At 35.4% G+C, this 21,952-nt stretch overlaps 1 protein-coding gene across 1 annotated transcript in view; it reads right to left on the reverse strand.

Annotated features, from left to right (window-relative positions):
• LOC120634176 (disintegrin and metalloproteinase domain-containing protein 12-like) overlaps nucleotides 1-21,952 on the reverse strand; it is a 93,177-nt gene that overhangs the window by 24,047 nt on the left and 47,178 nt on the right. Inside the window, exon 2 of the mRNA XM_039904609.1 lies at nucleotides 3,382-3,476. Within this exon, the coding sequence (XP_039760543.1) occupies nucleotides 3,382-3,476 (95 nt within the window). The remainder of the gene's footprint in view (nucleotides 1-3,381; nucleotides 3,477-21,952) is intronic.

The following is a 21,952-nucleotide window of genomic DNA, read 5'->3' on the forward strand; positions in this document are numbered from 1 at the left end:
AATAGAAACTTGTCTATTGGGTGAGTATCCGATAAACGTGCAATTTAAAATCTACTGTCCCTAATTTAGGTAAAAACCTTTAAATATACGGAGAGATTTTTTTTAAACCCTCTAACATTGACAGCCCCTTAATCTATGCGATCCACAGAAACGTAAAATAATCGAAGTTTACTACACCAATAATAAAAAAATATAACATCCAGTGGAGTGTATTCCATACTTGCGTAAAAGCAGTGCTTACCCTATCCTCAAGAGCCTTTCTGGGCCTTCGGGCAAATCTAGATATGTGCTTTTAGTAAATTAGTATTACTTATAACATCTGCATGTTAGGCATTTGGAAGCAGAGTGAAAAGTTTGAGATTATACGATTATTTATTCGATCACGGTACTTAATATAATGCATAAATAAAAATGAGCCTTCATAGAGGCGGTACATAATAATAATTATAAAAGAGCAACATTAAATTAACCTAACACGCATATAATTGAAGGAAACGCAGCAATAGGAAACCGCTTAGCCCTGTCGAGAACTGCCTGCCATAAATTTCCTATGCGGTAACAACTGGCAATAATACGCGACTGTTGTTGGAGTAAAAACCTGTCATTATATCAATTGCCTTTCTTGATTTCTATGCAGGACATGTATTCAAGTATAGGGCTGTGCGAAACTAGTGTGTCTGTAGTTTTTGTAATTTCGTAATATAATTAAACCAGTTATTTCAATAAATTGATAAGCATTATATTAAACTGTGCTTGCAATTCTTATTTAATTGATGAATAGTTTTCCAAAAGTAATTAAAATTACATTTGGTTTACAGAGATTGTTTATGACATATGTGTATTTGGTAACTTTTCTAAGTTATGTGCGTTTTTAAAGTATGTTGAAGCTTTAAAAAACTTATAAATTTCAAATAACAGTTGCCCGCGTTCTTCGACCGCGTTCATTACAGATTTTACAAATTCTGTGGGATCCTCCGCACTTTAAATTAACCAAGGTCACAAATAAAGTTCAAAAATAAAGCTTATTGATTGCGCGTAAAGGAATGACAAACAAACACACTTTCGCATGTAGAATGACATAGTAACGATTGCTATAGTTTTTGTTGAAATTCCAGATGTCAGACAACCCTAATCGCAGGGAAATATAAAAAACTCGCCTGTTACAGAAATAACGCCTCACCCTATCCCTACTAACCCTACTAATATTATAAATGTCAATGTAAGTATGTTTGTTACGCTTTCACGCAAAAACTACTAAACCGATCCTCATGAAGCTTTGTACACATATTCTTGGAAGTGTTAGAAGTAATATAGGATACTTTTTATCCCGACATTAAGCTCGGTTCCTTAGGGAGAGGAGATGAAAGCGTTTGACGCCTTTACACCATAACTCCGACAAATTATAACCGATTTAAATAATTATTTTTGTACTATAGATGTTATAATATGTGTTTAATTTTGCCAAAACTTTGTGCAGATCTGATGAATGTAGTTGGAGATAGAGGACAGAACTCAACGGACAGCAGCAGACCCCTCATTTAAGGCTTAGGGATACTGAATACTTGAATGCCAATTGAATGCCACATAAAAAAGCAAATCAAACGCAGACGAAGTCGCGGGCAACAGCTGATATGATGATGCAGTAATTAGATATTTTTTTGAATATACTAGATACTTCTAAACATCATAGGGTGTAAAAATCAATCATCATGTCTATTACAGTTCACAAACGGGATGCATATTGTTACACCCACCGTAATGTAAATTAAAATTAAAATATAATCGCTAAAAGAAAACTTATTATAATAAGCTCACGGCTGATTTAAATACAAATAGAGTTACGAAAGAGATTTGATAAAAAAAAGGTCCTTTGTGTTCCTTTAAAGGAGTCTCTCCTTAAAAGGGGGCCAGTGGTATTCATTTTGGCTTTAATTCTTACCTTCTTAATAACGGGTTTTACGGCCTTTTTGGTGCACTATCGGGTTTATCTATGATAAACCCGATGATTATATTAAATATATCAACAAACCATAGTGTGTATACTCTTTGATAGTGTACTAAAGGCCATTATTCTATTTTCAATACACTATCAATGAGTATACAAACTATGGTTTGTTGATATTTATATTTATATTTATAAAAGAGAAAGTGTGTGGGTATGTTCCGTATAGGCTCCGAAACGGCTGGACCGATTTCAATGAAACTTTCTGGAAATCTCCGGATTGACCTGGCGAGTAATCCTGTAAAGTTTGGTAACGATCGGAGCACTCCTATTTTTGAACTGTCAAATACAGCTTTTATTTACTATGATGATATTCTATTGTTGGGTGTACATGGGTGTACATAATGATCATCAAACGCTCGAGAAGAGAATAAAAGATAATGAATACGGAGATATATAAATGATTTAATATATTATGAGACTTAAATTAAAAATTTAATTATGTAAGTTTATTGTTTAAATAAAATAAAGCAAAATCTAGCCCGGCAAGGCGGGCTGGGTACGCTAATATATAATTTTATCATCGGGTTTATTATAGATAAAGTGCTGTAATTCCCTATTTCCTAACACACGTACGCTATAGACTGGGGTTTAAGATGCTGAATATTTCAAAATGAGGTTTAAACTATAGTATCATCATCAACATCATCGTCATCATGATGCCGATTGACGCAGTTTGAAGCGACCCTGCTTCCTGAGCCCAAGGGCGTGGGTGCGATTCCCACTAGTGGAAAATGTTTGTGTGATGAGCATGAATGTTTTTCGGTGTCTGGGTGTTTATATGTATATTCTAAGTATTTATATATATAATTCATAAAAATATTCATCTTATGGGGATTGGTGGACATATCGTAGTATCATCACTAGCCTGTAAAAGTTCACTGTTGGATTAAAGGCTCCCAAAGGCTTTGCCATAATCACAACGCCGAGCAGACGGCTTGGTGATCGCAGTAGTTGGTAGTTGTGTCTAGTCTCCGCTGACTTTTATGTTTATAGTTTTTTTTTATCGCACAAAGGAAATTATAACACCGTATTATTGTATTCACTGAGCATAATGAATATTCCGGCTCATGCACTTGATAATATCAACGTAGTAATTAATTGCACAGACCTTGAGTGAACGAAAACTTTTAGAGACCTTGTTCTTACCTCTCTCTTTTGTTTTTTTGTAAATATCGTCTTCTTTCTTTTTTGCAATTTGGGAATTAGTACTAAAATTAACAGCGCTCACCGTTGCGCCATGAAGGTCAATACACTCCACCTATCCAACGTTGAATATGTCCAGCTATGTCCACTACACTCTTAGGATTTTCATGTGCTGGACTGTGTTCGGATCCCCAAAGATCTCATAAATAATAATAATATTAAATATGAATTACCGTATGCCGTGTGGATGTGATCTCTCTTTTCGTCCTGCCATGGTGAAGTACTGGCTGGACTATTCTGTGCCTTCGGAAGTCTGTTGCGGGACTCTCTGAAACAATCAATACCATTTATTAGCTACTAGCTTCTGCCCGCCACTTCGGCTGGTTGGACTTCAGAATTGGATCTCAAGCTACGCTAGTTAAGAATTTTCAATCTCACCACGGAAACTATTTGAGTGACCGTTATATAGAGTACATGTTTGACATGCATACCAAATTTCGAAGCGGTCTTAGCTCGAAATCAATTTTCAAATTTTCCCTCGGGAACAACTTAAGGGATCGTTATAGGAGGTAGCCTATGTTCTTTTCCATGTCAAAGGCTCTACATGCATGCCAAATTTCATCCAAATCCGTTCAGCAGTTTTTGCGTGAGCTTTTTGTTACTGCAGGGCTAGCACGGGCAGGAGATATAAATTATATCCCCCGATTATATCCTCTATCAAGGGATATAATTATCTTTTCCCCTTGCCAGAGCACGGCAACAGGGGAGAGGATAAATTTATCCCCGTTTGACATTTCTCGTGGATATATATCCCCCGCCCATAGCATGGGAAGAAATGAAAGGGGAAAGACTATCCTTTTTTGACATTTGAAAGAGACAATTTATCCCCGTCCTTAGACGTGGGTTTAAAATTCTGTTAACGAATTAAAGTCGAAAAAAACATGTCTCGTGCTTTCTGGGGCTCTTATTATTCAAGTGAAATGGAGAAATCTGAACGAAAATTACACCGGCGATCTATACGTGACGCCAGTAATCCGTTCGAATTTCCCGATGCAGAGTTCCAACACTTGTTTCGGATGGGTAAAAATTGTGTGCTGTACTCGTGCGAGGACCTTAAAGAGGCACTAACCACTAATTGCTGTCGATGGACTACCAGTGCACATAAAAGTAAGTTGTTATTAAGTACCTAAAATCACCTTGTGCAAAGACATCATCTATATATGAACGTAGGTTTAAAAAAAAGCATGGCTAATCACTTTTTGTCTAGGTTCTCACATCTTTAAGGCTATTAGCGGACGGTAGTTATCAGCGGGGACAGGTCAAGACCATGGCTGTTGCTCAAACAACAGTCAGCAAATAACTGACCCAAATTACTGGAGCTATTGTCAGTATGTGAGTATATATAGGTACTTACTTCCTAATAATTCTCATTAGTAAATATAAATCCCACCCTGTTCAAAGTGCAGTGATGTGATAACTAGTTTTCACTTTATAGCTGAGTGCCCCTTGTACGTGTTGGTAAGATGGGAACTACAAGGTAAGGATAGAATAAGTGAAGAAGACCTAGCAAACCTCACCTTAGGGGATATTCTTAGGTTCACCACAGAGACTGGTAGGTTTCAGGGGGGACCCTGCCGGGACACCAGTAAAACCTGTGTCTCAAACATGGGGAATAGGGTGGAATAGTCCTTACATAGGACTGATCACCCGACTGGCAATGGCAGACATCCCCTCATCAAATATAGATATACTTACTTTAATAATAAAATTATTAGTCAGTACTTAGTACTTCAGTATAAGTACATAGCAAAGATATTCAATGCTAGGTACTTTAATTATTTTTCATTTCATTTTAGACTAATGCCAAAGTAGATATTATTCCCGGGAACAGACTCTGGAGATCCACGATAGATGTTCAACTGGTAAAGACAAATTATTTAGATCTAGAGTTTATCAAAAACTTAAACAATCAAGTAAGTTAATAATTTTAAAATATGTTTTACAGATTGTGGTGTGTGTCCATGACCAATTCATATTTATTAACTCTAAAGTAAAATATGAAAAGATACAGCTGTATGAAAGTAGAATCGGACAGTACTACATCTTATGTATGTTTTAAATAAAATGTGCAAACTTTCAAAACTTTACTTATTGTTGCCATTTACTAGTATAAAAGGGAAACAATGCAAATCAAAAAAAGATACACACCTACCTATATCATTATATTATACTCCTCATAATTACCTAGAAATTACATGCCTAGGATTCTGCTGCATATGTTGTATACGACTAGTCTGGTAAATTATTTATATGAATATACAAAAAACAATGTCTCATTATAATAAAATTGTTTATTTGAGGAATTAGTACAAAAACTTGGCAGTAGATACTGTATTTAGTAATGAAATATAAGAAAATACAAAAAAAAATGTCTGATAAATTATTTAACATGGGCATGGGTTAATCATCACGTCCAAATTACAATGTAGGATTGTGCATATATTTCTATTCAACATTTTATTAAAATCTTGGAGAAAATCTGAAAAAGCAAAACAAGTAGGAATTAATTTACATGTTTAAATAATAAAGTAGAATTTTATTGGGGACTCAGGCTATGCTCTAGAGCCTTGGATGATGACTCCGGATTTAGAAGCTGCACCAAATAGTTCTGCAGAGAAGTACACAAACTGGCACTGCCAAGTAAGAAACTGTGTGGAAAGGGCCAATAGGTACCTCAAAGACACATTTTGCAGCTTGGGGATTGACTGGGTGCTTCATTACAGTCCCGAAAAAGCATCTCCACTTATATATGCCTGCATAACACTTTATAATATTATGCATCATTATAGGCGTGTATTGTAAATATATACTTTAAATAATATTTAAGTTCCCATAACTTATTATTATTGGGCACATTAATGTTTGGTAATATTATAAAATTATATCTTATAATAATGGTTCCTTATAAATCATTGATCCTGCATTTTCACATACAATTTGCCCTACTAATTTGGGTCAACAGTATTGAGCATAATATAATTTGTATATTTCAGAACTCTAATGGAGCAAATGACAGTAAATTTTGTAAATACGAGCGAAGAACGACATCAGACATCAAATATGGATCAAACAAGATTGTTAACAGTTGCTCGACAAAAAAGAGAAAGATTTATAAATACATATTTTAATTAATAAAATTTCTAAATTAACCTTTTCATCCTTTTTAATTTATTTTTGTGTGATAAATGAGCATCCTGCATTCTTCCATCTATACCTACTCTGGAAAATAAATAAATTCTTCACTTGGTTGACTTTACAGCAACATGTATACTATGTATATGTTGCCTGTGGTGCTGCGTCCCCGTGCTGTTGCAGCTTTTTTAATGTCCTGCCACGTCTGCAAATAAAAGAAAAATTATGCAAGACTTGTTTGATGCCAACAACACTAATAAATAATTTAAATTTTTTGCACTTGCTTACTTTACCGCAAAATTGACTTAACTGTTTCCACTGATTGACCGTCCCGTCTGGCCCATGCTCCTTCAGTAATGACTAAGATTTGCCACTGGGAGTCTGCCCTTTTGGCTCCTAAGAGTTCCTGTGAATTCCCCAGTGGCAAGGTGGTTGTGGGTTGGCATGAAATCTACCAACATTTGCAATTGTATTTTATTACTTCTTGATCTGAAATAAACAATAAACACAAATTTGTCAACTAATGGGCCATAGAAAAAGGCAAGCACAACTTTAAATAAAATAGTACAAGATCAATAATTTGATATGTAAACAGGATTGGATCTTGATGATTAACGTCTCTGTTTACTTTCACTGTAAAACATTCATTCATTAGGTACGCTTCTAAATCAATAGGTAGTCACTTTTTCAAGCATTTTATAATAGAAGACTTACTTTTTAGCACTCATTTTATTTTCTCGAAAGGTAGGTTTTATACCACTTTGAAAAATCCAGAATAAATAATATAAACAAACAGCCGCAGACGAGGAACATTTATAGATAAAAAAAACAATAAAAAACTTAGACAACTAAAACAAAACAGAAAACGAAAAATTTATTTGTCAAAACCATGAGCACAGATTAGAATAATTAATTTGTGACATTTACCGGGGGTTCGTCTTTCCCCTATTATATCCACCGTGGATATATTGTCCACCCGTGTGCCCATGCTCGGGGGGTGGATATAAATGCGTGAGGGGATAAACGTTATATCCTTCCCCCGTGGAGAAAATGTCCCCGCCCATGCTAGCCCTGCTGAGGTCGTCCTGGGAACTTCTACCTGTGTTCTACCATTCGTTCTGAAGGGCGTGACTACGGACACATGAGGCTTGTGGTGGATAGACACAGGACAGTTGCCTTGTTAAAAGGCGATGGATTTCAAATTACCATCGAGTGGGCCACCTGTATAGTCCGTCAATTATTACTACTGTGGACGTTAACGCAATGGTAAGTATAATTTATAATTTTACTAGCTGTTGCCCGCGACTTCGTCTGCGTTTGCTTTTGTTTTTTGATGTGGCATTGAATTTAGTTATACATCTAAAAAAAAATAAAGTATTCAGCATCGCTAAGCCTTAAATATACACATATTATAACCTCTATAGTACAAAAATAATTATTTAAATCGGTTATAATTTGTCGGAAATATGGTGTTAAATCGTCAAACACTTTCGTCCCCTCTCCCAAAAGAACTGAGCTAAATTTCGGGATAAAAAGCATCCTATATTACTTCTAATACCTTCAGGATTATGTGTACAAAGTTTCATTATGATCGGTTTGGTAGTTTTTGCGTGAAAGCGTAACAGACAAACTTACATTCACATTTATAATATTTAGTAGTAAGTAAGTAGTAACCGTAACCGATTTAAATAATTGCTTACTTACTTTTTTTTATATAAGAATACACACCTTAAAAATTTCAGTAGAATTACACCTAAATTGAATGCCACATGTCTTTCGAAAAACAAAAACAAACACAGACGAAGTCGCGGGCAACAGCTATTAACATTAATTAATAAATATTCCTAAATCCTGAGAACTGTACAGACAGGAAAACAACAAGGGAAATGCCCTTTAGCAACATATTATACTAGTTTATCGCTTCTGCTATATAATAAAACTATATTTAATAAAATATATTATTACATATTTGTACGAGAATTATTAATGACAAATGTAATATGTATTTGCGGAAGTATTTATTCCTATTAGGTATTACTTATATGCTCACGCGCACAAAGGTAGTTATTATAAATTAATTCATGGGCTAAAGATATAACAGAGTGGTATCCTAGAGACGTAAAGAGAAGAAGGGGAAGACCATTCCGAAGGTGGGAAGACGACTTAAGAGCGACAGCAGGACCTCTCTGGACAAGGAAAACCCATGATCGCAAAGCATGGAAGAACCTGGAGGAGGCCTATGCTAAAGCAAGACAATCAAGCGTAACCGGTGTCTCGACCGGCAGCGACCGCGCTTTCTGAGTCCAAGGCCGTGGGTTCGACTCCCACTACTGGAAAATGTTTGTGTAAGAACATGAATGTTTTTCAGTGTCTGGGTGTTTATCTGTATATTATTTATGTATATTATTCATAAAAATATTCTTCCGTCATCTTAGTTTCCATATTACAAGCTATGCTTACTTTAGGGCTAGGTGACGATGTGTGTACTGTCAAAGTATATTTATTTATTATTTATTATATTATTTAAATAATCAGTAAGATTGTTGAAAAGGCTATAAATAAATAAAAAAAGTTGCCTTTTTGAAACGTCTAATCTTTCTGTTTGTAGCGTCTCTACCACTTGACAGAAGGCAGATTCTTCTTAAAAGAAGACTGCAAGAAGCGTTCCAAAATTGAAATTATCTATTGCAATTTTCGTTTCATTTCATTCTTATGAGAGACTAAAGCAAAGCCAACTGGTCCTTGAGAACATTATGAAAAACTCTCCGGCATGCAGGTTATTTTCCTTAAAGCTAATGATATTTAGTCGCATGGTCGTTCTCGGACCCCAAAAAGGGATTCTAAAATCCTTCCCACTTAAAACTTTAAAGAAATTATCAATTAGACCATGCCAATTTCGTATGTCTTTCGCGGTTTTTAGCAAACTAGCTGACACTAGTTTCTTCATTTGCGTTTTTTTTCCGTTTTTTAAAATCCCGCTTGAGTAATTTATATGCCCGTTTATCTAATAGTGAGTATTTCAGTCAGCTTATATCATCCAACAACAGGTTTCCTAATAAACTGAACAAAACGATGCGTGAAATTGTGTCGCGAGTTGTCAACTACGCTTCTACGTATAAGACTAGCTTACATGACGCTGCATTTAGGATAAGGTGAGGACAGGTAAGGTAAGCATGTGAATCAATACGGTCCTAAGGTACCGCCTTCTAGTAGTATAATGGGCTTTTTCACAGAGCTCGTCCTTGGAAGTAAAAGAACAAAACGTTTCACGAACTTTTATATGATGACTAAGGATGTTAGATGCCATCTAAAGTTATGACACCGATTTGGCAGATCGTAAAGTTTAGGGGACTCGTAAACTGCCACTTAACAAATAGAGAAAATAATAATTCGGTTTTTTGTGATACTCTTAAAAATGTATGATGATACAAACACAAAATACCACACCTTTTGGCAAGAACCATAGACAAGTTAGATTGATATTAGATAGATATTAATTGCCTTGAGTAAATCGATTGGTGAAAGATAAATGTATGCCTAAGAATCTCCTTTGATTAGGCGTTATTTACTTAGGCGTTGCCTTGTTCGTCGTTAGTTTATGCTACTAATATTATAAATGCGAAAGTTTGTATGGATGGATAGATGGATACCCTTAATTAACAAATAGGCTAATTTTTATCCCGGGATAATGGGCACTGGGCCAGCGTGGTGGACTACGGCCTTAAAGCCTTCTCATTGTGGGAGCAGACCTGTGCCCCGTAGTGGGCCGGTATAGGGTTGATATGATGATGATGATGAATGTACGGTTCCCGCAATCAAAATGACAAACCAAATAACCGTGTACGAAGCCGCGGTCAATAGCTGGCAAGACATGTAACCCAAGCGTCAGGCACGGGCCGATCTAGATGGAGATCGACGACCTAGCAATTGTGGCTTAATTTAACCAACAGGACGAGATGTCCGTTCCGATCACGAACGGAATGAAGCTTAGATAAAGTGGTTTAGGTGCACGTGCTCAGAATCAGTTTAGAATAATAGGATTCCAACTGCGTGACGTGGATAGGGTTTCACTAGGGTTGTCACTAAGCCGGCACATAAAATACATAGAAAAAAAAAAGTGTATGCATGTAACCTTGACGCGCGATTTAAGTAAAACTTTTATTACATATATATTGATGAAAGAGTAAAATGTTCCTGGAACTCCGCAATTACATTTAATATTACCTATTTCATTTTATATTCTATTTAAAATTCATTAATATCACTTTCCCATTTTATAATTTTTTTTTTATTTGTGAAAATTAAAGGTTAGATCAGCACATGTCAATATAACCTTGTCATTGAATAAAATGGAATGTCGCAATCGTCAGAAAATTTATTAATAATTTATTTATTACAAAAGTAATAAAAATACAAGTTTTTTTAGATTAGAGATTTTCAAAAAACTGCAATTTAAAATAGTTTTTTTAGGAAATAAATAATCCTAATTGATTATGATATTTGCCATTATTAAAGCTGGCGTATAAGTTAAGAAGCGTGGAGTATATGACATATAAGTACTTACAAGTATTGTGTTGATCACATGTATTTATGATACTAAATTCGGACTAGGAACTACATTAATAAAGTACCTATTAAGGGGGCGCTTACGCAAAAGTAATTGTATTACTAAGTTACTATATTTATTATACTTTTTTTTTATTCCACTACAAGTTAACCCGTGACTGCAAACTCACGTGGTGGTCAGTAATGATTCAGTCTAGGATGGTAGTAAAATCAGTTTTTAAGCGGCATCGCACCGGAATAATAAATCGCTTAGCGGCACGTTTTTGTCGGTAGGGTGGTAACTAGCCACGGCCAAAGCCTCTCACCAAATAACTACTATTTATTTACAATAAAGTTTTAATAATTTTGAAACTGCTTTTTAATTTCGTTAGAGATCGCTATAGGGCCGCGATAGGGCATATTGTACCAGCATAATATTTGTTATTTTATTTCTTGTTAAATTACTATTGGTGGCAGTAGTTATTTATTGGTGAACAATGAAGTTTACTCTCCTTGCATTTTATATTCGCAGTATCTCATCGTATCAAATAAGTTTTACTATGTCGTAGATTATGAAAATTAAGCTTAATTTGCTATACTCCGCGAAAAGCTTTTCTATTTTGACTTTTCGCGGCGTTTAGCAAATTAAGCTTAATTTTCATAATATACCATGGATTTCTGCAAAGTACCGCCTGCTTCAATCCAAAATGTCGTAGATCTAATAATTAGATACGTCAGTTTTTTTTTTACTATTATATTAATTCAACCGTTCACGTATTCTCGCGGTAGCCCCTTATCCAGAGCACTTTAGGATCGAATAATAAGTGCAATACCACACGCGCAGATATTTGGTACAGTTACGTGTCGGCCCACATTTGCTTATTGTACCTATTTATAGCGGGGAGTTTTTGCGTATTGCCACACCATTGTTTAACCTGGCCACCATTTTCTTTTATTACATTACGAATTTAGTAGTTAGCTATATTGTATTACGAGTATTATGACTCTAAGGGCTTTGTTCTTAGCTCATCATTCACTAACTTCAAGAAGGATAGTATGGAGGAATTAATTAATACCCTTTTATTTAACATCACATAAAAATCGTGGGTAAGCATTACTTAGGTACGTTAAAAAAGGTACAATTTCGCACCCTAATTTGCGGTGTGATTAGCTACGGTTTAAACCTTTTTCATTCTAAGAGGAGAGAAAAAAAAAAGAGAGTAGACCTATTATATTGGGCAGGTTATGGGTTGATATCATCATCAAGATTATGATCAGAGAACGGGTGCTTCGAAGGAGACATTCCCAGGATCAGCGAGGAGTAAATTGACCCCTGCTAAACGTACTCTCGAAGTAGACATTCCCAGGATCAGCGAGGAGTAAATTGACCCCTGCTTAACGTACTATCGAAGTAGACATTCCCAGGATCAGCAAAGAGTAAATTGACCCCTGCTTAACGTACTCTCGAAGTAGACATTCCCAGGGTCAGCGAGGAGTAAATTGACCCCTGCTTAACGTACTCTCGAAGTAGACATTCCCAGGATCAGCAAAGAGTAAATTGACCCCTGCTTAACGTACTCTCGAAGTAGACATTCCCAGGATCAGCGAGGAGTAAATTGACCCCTGCTTAACGTATTCTCGAAGTAGACATTCTCAGGATCAGCGACATACTGCCAAGCGATTTAGGGTTCCGGTACGATTCCTCATAGAACAAGATTGGGTTTATAATTGCCATATCCGTAACAGGTTAGCCTGCTACCGTCTTAGACTGCAACATTATTTACCACTAGGTGTGATAGCAGTCTAGAGCCGACTTGTAGTAGAATAAAAAAAATAAAGAAAACTGCCGTTAAGAATCTCCGTGCCTCGTATAGCACGCTTAAAGACCACCAAACTAGACTAGAGCAACATGGCGGGTCCTATGCTCCGAAATCCTTTTTCCTTTAAGAGAGTTAGCTTGTAAGTAAGGACGGTTCAGTTAAACTTTTGTTGGTATTATCGGCTAAAATCTACCAGGCGACCATACTCCAGAGGATATAATGACTAGTGTTTACGAGTGTACGATCACTATAATAGTAGGTGGCTATTCATAAACGGTGCATTGCGAAACTATGTCGAGTCGTCTGCGACTCTACAGCTGTCAAACAGGAAACCGATGCGTTCCGTCACAACTAACCTATATACTTTATTCTATTTTACCTGCTTATACAAACATGATAGAAATAAAAAAAGCTTATAGAAAAGTCCTATTATAGTATTAAGGACTACGTTAACGATAAAAGTGCTTGGGTGTAAATTATTGCTCTAACATTTGAGATGACGATAACGAAAAAAAATAACAACCGGCTAAGTTTGTTGTGGGCTTCTTCTTAGACCAGGGCGCGTTTGGAACCCTCGTAGCTTTAGTTTTAAGTTGACAAATTTATTTATCGCCATCAACTCACTCCTATTTCATATTGCACGCATCAAAAGTGCCATCTATGTGCCTATTTGAATAAAGAAATATTTGACTTTGACTTTGCTGCTTAGCGGCAGAAATGAGCACGGTGGTAGAACTTCCCCGGACGTGCTCTGTCACATAAAGCTCCTCTACCCGTCTCCGAAACTTTTATCAAATACTAGCGTACCCAGCCCGCTTCGCCGGGCTAGATTTTGCTTCATTTTATTAAAACAATAAACTTACATCATTAAATGTTTAACTTAAGTCTCATAATATAATAAATCATTTATTTCTCTCCGTATTCATTATCTTCTATTCTCTTCTCGAGCGGGTGAAGATCATTATCTACACCCATGTACACCCAACAATAGAATTTCATCATAGTAAATAAAAGCTGTATTTGACAGTTTGACAGTTCAAAAATACGAGTGCTCCGATCGTCACCAAACTTTACAGGATTACTCGCCAGGTCAATCCGGAGATTCCCTGAAAGTTTCATTGAAATCGGTCCAGCCGTTTCGGAGCCTATACGGAACATACCCACACAATTTCTCATATATATAGATATAGAGATACAAGAAACTAGCTTTCGCCGCCATCCCGCCGGAGCATTTTGTTTTCCTGGGATAGAGCAAGCAAGATAGAGCTTTCCTTTGTTTACTTCGTATATTTATACTCGCAATATTTGATAGATAAATAATAAATAAACAAATATATAAATAGTAGCCCGTATTACTCTGCGCTTGACGGACAAACAAACCAGCAAATAAACAAACACACTATCGCATTTATAATATTAGTGAGTATTTAAATGGGACCATTTCGGAATAAACCTCGTTAGAACAAAAAAATAATTTAGCTCTGTCCATAGAAGGAGGTTTCAACGAAACTTTCTATATCCGTCGCGGAAATTGTATTCAAAAACGTCACCAGGCGTTTTTAATTCGCGATTAAAATTAATTTTTGCTACGTTTCCCGTCGGCTGTTAGTTTAACAGCAGTTAAATGACGAGTACAGAATAAGCGATGAATACGAAAGTATTAGCGATTGCATTTTGTTTTTTGTTTTAATATTTATCTACATATTGGACTGAAGCGGGCGTTAAATCTCGGAAGTCTACATAGATATACAAAGAAACTAGTAGCACAGCTTTTTGTGACAGAGCTCTTCCAGGTACCATTATGCTTATTTCTGCCGCCAAGAACAACTGCTGATCCGGTCTGAAGGGCGTGGTTGCCAGTGTGATTGCAGGCAAATGAGCAGTGGCGTGCATAGAGGGTATGCAAATGAATGAATGAATGAATGAATACACTTTTATTGTACACCAAAGAAAAAAAAGTAGTTACAAAGATATAAATACATATCAAGAGAGTACAATTTGGTGGCCTTATCGCTACATAGCGATTTCTTCCAGGCAACCAATGGCGTAAAAGGAAAAAACATAGAAAAGAGGTAGGTGGTGCAATAAATAAGATTTAAAAATTATACAAATATATAAATACAAATAAAATATATATAAATATAACTATAATATATATATATAAATGTATTACATATAAATACAAATAAAATATATAACATAAATATATAACATCCTCAATTTGTATGAAATATATAAATAATTCAAATTACACACTTAAAATGATTCGCTTCAGCGATGTTCGGCTGAAAGAGACTAATAATGATCCTTCACTAGGAGTTCCTTCACATTTCATATCATCCAAATGATATGAAATGAAGAAAATCACCAGTACGAGTTATAAAAAACTTCAGGATAGACATTGCAAGAGTTATAAAAGCCTACCCTTAAGTATATCCTAACTCGTACTAGAGATTTATTCATTATTTATATCATCTGCATACCCTGTCCATACCCTCTATGCACGCCACTGCACATGAGTCTTAACACCTACGGCTCGGGTTGATGGACACAGTGCGCCACGTTGCAGGACCAGTTACCTGCACGCCTTACGAACAGTTGATCTGTTTACAGGTGATGTTTTTCACTGACCACCACCTCGGCCATGCGTGGTCTGTCGATTATTACCTATTACGCGCTAATTTGTGGAACTACTTATTGAATTTGTTAGCCCAATTCTTGAGGAAAGCTATGACCTATTTAGCATCACGCTACGACCTTGGTGCCGAGCAGACGATGTAATATCGCGGGCGGGCGGTACGACACGGTTTCTCGTGGTACATTGTGAAGAATACGTAGCAGTTGAATTTTAATATGGGAATAATGCACTTTATTTTATACACAGTACAGTTCAATTCACAAAGAACAATCATAAAAATTGTGGAATCATGTCAGATCTGGGTTCCAAATGACCATTCTTTTCCTTCAGCTCCTATAAACGAAAGTGGGGCAGGAAAAACCTAGGTTCCTTGCGACATTTAAAATTAAACCATAACCTACGTCCTGTGCAGTCATTAGTGGTATTTTTTGTCTCATTCATCATCATTATTCAACCCATTATCGGCCCACTAAAGAACACGGGTCTCCTCTCAGAAGGGTTCAAGCAGTAGTCCACCACGCTGGCCAACTGCAGACCTAACACGCCTTTGGGAACATTATGGAGAACTCTCAGGCATGCAGGTTTCCTCACGATGTTCTCCTTCTTCAACTTCAAACTATAATGGGTTCATACGTGCTGCTACGATGTCGTGTGTAAACCGATTAGGGGTTTAATATAACTACCATCATACCCCCAAAAAGTCTAGCCCAGATCTGGTCATAGAGCCCATCTTCTCAGAAAGAGAATGCTTATGCTTCCGGCAGATGCGCATATTGGTAGACTGCACACACCTTTGAGAACATTATGAAGAACACTCAGGCATGCAGGTTTCCTCAAGATGTTTTGCTGCACCACCTTCCAACTTTGTTATAGTGGGTTTCATAATCAGAATGACCTAGCCGTGTAATCCCCATAATAGGATACCAGTTAATTCTGCCCGACTAGGTGTACGGTCGGGTATCGGCTTACAAATGTACCTGTTATCAGAACACGAATACCGTGAAGATAATAGCTAATCCGCTGTCGTAAATCTCGGCTTATCATCATTTTATAATCCTCAACTTACCGCGATATACGGGGACAAGAAAAGACTTCGAGATTTGGTTATGATTGATCAGTTCTTCAAGAAACACACAGTGATGCCGCAAAGCTCTGACCATCAACAAAATTAAAAAAAAAAAACAAAATTCATTTATTTCTAGTAGGCCAAGTTTATAAGCATTTTTGAAACGTCAAGTCAGTCTGTTTGTAGTGACTCTACCACCGGTTCGGAAGGCAGATTCCACTGACAAGGGCCGGCAAGAAACTCAGCAGATTACTCTTTTCAACATCATTTTACAGTTTACAATGAAAAATATTATATAATTATTTTTTTTCCTTGTGAGAGATGAGAGCGGAGCCTGCTTCCAAGCAGCCTTGTCGTAAGAAATTCATCAATCGTAAAGTAACCACGATTTATTAAAAGTGTTTTTTTTCCATATTGTTTTTACTTTTGCATTGACAGGTCCAATTTTAGTGGTGACAGAATTTTATGATAGTGCTTGTCCGGGACTACTATCACGCTTATTTTGTGCCGCTATGCAGCATTTTTGCAATACTTTGTTCTGCAGGGTGATAACGTATCTCACAAAAGGTTTGCGACGGGCGTAAACCAGAAATGGTATTCAAAAACGTTACCAGGCGGTCTTAATTCGCGATTAAAATTAATTACGCTACGCTTACCGACGACGGCTGTTAGTTTAACAGCAGTTAAACGAGGAATACAAGTTGCTTTAATATAGAAGAAGAAGAAGAAATACTTTATTGCACACAAACATCGAAATATACATAAAATATAGAATAAGCAACAGAACAAAATTTGTAGGCATGCAAAGGCGGCCTTATTGCTGCAAGCAATCTCTTACAGGCAACCTCTGGCAGAAGGAAAAGCTGCAAGAGAGCGGGATAGTGCAATTATATATACATATATATTAGAAAATAAATAAACATATATATAAAATAAACATAATATAAATACATATCTATTAAATTTATATATAAATACATATATTATTAAATATTGAAAAAAGAAAAATACAAATAATACACACAACGACAGATAGTATTCTTTAAGACGACATTTAAATATGGGAAGGAATTGACTTTTACGGATGTCAGCAGGCAAATTATTCCAAAGCACAACAGTCTTAAAAGTGGAAGAGGATAGATGATGAATAAGAAAGTATTAGTAACAGATTTTTTTTTTTTTTTTAATGTTTGTCTATACATATTGGAATGAAGAAGGAGTTACATTGCGAAAGTCTTTAGATTGACCATGAAACTAGTAGATCAGCTTTATGTGACAGAGCTCTTCCGGGGACCAATGTTGTACTAGAAGTATATAATGTACCTTGGACAATACATCGAATCCAGGGCAAAAACAGCTGGCAAGAAACTTGGCATCCTCAATAAGGTCAAGCGGTACTTCACGCCTGAACAGCTTCTTACCTTGTACCAAGCTCAAGTTCGATTGTGCATGGAGTACTGTTCCCATTTATGGGATGGCTCTGCCAAGTATCAGCTTGATGCCCTGGATTCGGTGGATCGCCGTGCTAGAAGGCTCATCGGTGACCTAGCCAATAAAAAACTTAAGAGTTTGGAACATCGTCGCAAGGTTGCCTGCCTTTCGGTGTTCTATAGGATATATTTCGGAGAGTGTGCTCAAGAACTATTTGATCTAGTTCCCCCCTCGCCTTTTTACCATCGAACCGCGAGGCACCGGAAGGATCTGCATCCCTACGTGGTCGATATACCGCGGACGCGTATGAAGCGCTTCGCATCATCGTTTCTAATTCGCACCGCTAGGATCTGGAATGCTCTTCCAGCTTCCACTTTCCCCAGTTCTTCCAACATTAGTACCTTCAAATCAAGAGTGAATAAGCATCTTCTAGGCAAGCGCGCTCCACCTAAGGCTGCATCATCGCTTACCATCAGGTGTGATTGCAGTCAAGCGCTCGTCTATAAATATAAAAAAAAAAAAAAAAAATGTACTTATGTAAATAATGTACTTAAGTATATTATGTACTTAAGTATATAATGTACTTAAGTAAATAATGTACTTAAGTAAATAATGTACTAAAGTAAATAATGTACATAATGTAAATAAGAATATAGTGTAAAAAAGAAAATAATGTAAATAAGAAAATAATGTACTTAAGTAAATAATGTACTTAAATATATGATGTATTTAAGTATATAATGTAAATAAGTAAATAATGTTCTTAAGCAAATAATGTATTTAAGTAAATAATGTACTAACTATAAAATGTACTTAAGTAAATAATGTAAATAAGTAAATAATGTACTTGAGTATATAATGTACTTAAGTAAATAATGTACTTAAGTAAATAATGTTCTTACATAAATAATGTATTTAAGTAAATAATGTACTTAACTGTATAATTTACTGAAGTAAATAATGTATTTAAGTATATAATGTACATAAGTAAATAATGTATTTAATAAAATAATGTACTTAAGTATATAATGCACTTAAGTAGGTAATGTACTTAAGTGTATAATATTATTAAGTAAATAATGTATTTAAGTATATATTGTACATAAGTAAATCATATCCTTTAGTATATAATGTATTTAAGTATATAATGTACTTAAGTAAATAACGTTCTTATAAATATAATGTATTTAAGTCTAAAATGTAAATAAGTAATTAATGTCCTTAAGAAAATAATGTACTTAAGTATATATAATGTATTTAAGTATATATTGTACATAAGTAAATTATATCCTTTAGTATATAATGTATTTAAGTATATAATGTACTTAAGTAAATAACGTTCTTATAAATATAATGTATTTAAGTCTAAAATGTAAATAAGTAATTAATGTCCTTAAGTAAATAATGTACTTAAGTATATAATGTATTTAAGTATATATATTGTACATAAGTAAATCATATCCTTAAGTATAAAATGTACTTAAATATATAATGTACTTAAGTAAATAATGTACTTAAGTATATAATGTACTTAAGAAAATAATGTATTTAAGTATATAATGTGCATAAGTAAATCAAAGTCAAAGTCAAAAATATCTTTATTCAAGTAGGCCCACAGGTGGCACTTTTGATGCGTACATAAGAATTACACGGTAGTGAGATGATGGCGATAACCACATTCGTAAACTTAAAACTAAAGCTACGAGGGTTCCAAACGCGACCCGGTCTAAGAAGAAGCCCACAACAAACTTAGCCGGGTGTTTTTTTTTTTTGTTATCACCATATCTCACAATGTCATTTTAAATTATTAGAAGAGCAACCTGGTTAGAGCAATAATTTACACCCAAGCTTTTTTATCGTTTACGTAGTCCTTTATACTATAATAGGACTTTTCTATAAGCTTACGTTTAATACAAACTTTGAACTTTTTAAGAGACATCTCCAAGATGTCAATTGGTAGTTTATTGTAGAATTGTATGCAATTTCCTTTAAACGAATTATGAATTTTATGTAACCTAGTATATTGCACTGTAATTAACATTAGAAATTATAGAAGACTGCATTCAATGGCGGACAAGTATCAGAAAATTTGTAGTATCAGAAAATTTTATTCTTACTTCTAATGTTTAAATTATTGCAGTCACATTTTTTCTTAAATTTAGAAATGTTTATATAAACGTACATTAAATTTTCAAATATGTACTGACTATACACTGTCATTATTTTAAAATCTTTATATTTATCTCTCAATGACTCTCTCGGACCCATTTTGTAGATAGAACGAACAGCCCTCTTCTGCAGCACGAAAATAGTGCTAATATCAGCAGCATTACCCCAAAGTAAAATTCCATATGACATAATGCTGTGAAAGTAACTAAAATATACCAGTCTAGCAGTTTCTACGTCGGTCATATGGCGTATCTTCTTTACCGCATAGGCAGCAGAACTAAGCCTGTTCGATAAATTATTTACATGAGGGCCCCATTGAAGTTTAGAATCTAACGTTATTCCTAGAAAAACTGTCGTATCCTCCAGTTTCAGTTCCTCATTATTAAGTAGTACAGTGGTTTTCACGTGTTTAACATTAGGTAAAGTGAATTTTATACACTTGGTTTTTTTTCCGTTAAGAACCAAATTATTAGCTTCAAACCACTGTACCACTTTAGCGAGAGAGTTGTTTACGTCGTCAAAAGCTAGTTCACGTCAATTTATTTTAAAAGTCAGTGATGTATCATCGGCAAACAGAACTATCCCGTGTTTGTCCTTGGCAAGGTAAGGAAGGTCATTAATGTAAATAAGGAACAGAAATGGTCCTAATATAGACCCCTGTGGGACACCTATTTTCACAACTGATCCATTAGACCGTTTTCCATTCACGTCGACTTTCTGAATTCTATCGCGTAGATAGTTACTCATTAAGTCTAGAGCTACACCCTGAATTCCATAGTGGTGTAGTTTCCTAACTAACGTTTCGTGTTGAACACAATCAAACGCCTTAGATAAGTCACAGAAAACACCACAATCCAAGTGCATCACGTGACTCCTCCCAGGCTTCAAATATGCTTTGTATTAGCTCACACCTGCGTCGATTGTTGAGCGACCCCGTGTGAAACCAAATTGCTTAGTATGAAGTAAATTATACTTATGAAAATGGTAAAGTAATTGATTTAAAATGAGTTTTTCAAAGATTTTACTGAAAGTGGGTAGTACTACTGGTCTAAAGTTAGTAGGGTCAGAAGTACTACCCGATTTAAAAAATGGAACTATTTTACTAAGTTTTATTAAGTCATTCCTGACCTTATGAAACAAACCACAATCTATACAATTATTAAATATTAAGGCTAAATCGGGTGCAACAATATCAATTAATGATTTGACAACGTTTACGGAAATGCCCCACAGATCATTTGTTTTTTTATTAATTAATAATTTAAAGGCTTCAATAACGTCAGAGCCACTAACATGCCTGAATTTAAAAGAATGGTTACACTCAGGCAAATTTTCCTTTAATAGAGAGAGAGCCATATCTGGTGAAGAGTTTAATGATTCTGTTGTGGAGACGGGAATGTTGGTAAAGAAGGTTTCAAAAGCAGTAGCCACCTCGAAATCTGTTGTTAAGGCTTTATTATCTACATTGAGTTTCAAGTTATTATTTCGTGGTGTTACTCTTCCCGTCTCCTCATTAATTATGTTCCAAGTAGTTTTGATTGCATTGCTGCTATTTTTAATTTTATTTTTGACGTATCGCGTCTTTTCCAAGTGACAAGCGCGTTTAAAATTCTTGGAAAACAATTTAACATAATCCCCAAACTCATCACCAGTGTTATATTGACGTTCAGCATACAATTCGTACAGCTTTTGCCTATTTTTATGATGTTCAACTGTCGCCCACTCACTTAAATTTAATGTATCAGTAATCACAACCGACTTACTAGTAAATATAGAATGAAATAGTCTATTAAAGGTATTGAAAAAGGAGCTGTACATTGCATTTGGAGTCGCCCCTGAGGGTAAGAATGGGAGGTCATTTACTAGGCTAATTCTCATTCTCTCTATGCGGTTGGATGTTACAGGAACAAATGTTATTTTACGTTTAGAAACATTTTTCTTCA

Source organism: Pararge aegeria, chromosome 23 (assembly GCF_905163445.1).
Source record: "Pararge aegeria chromosome 23, ilParAegt1.1, whole genome shotgun sequence".
NCBI lineage: Eukaryota > Metazoa > Arthropoda > Insecta > Lepidoptera > Nymphalidae > Pararge > Pararge aegeria.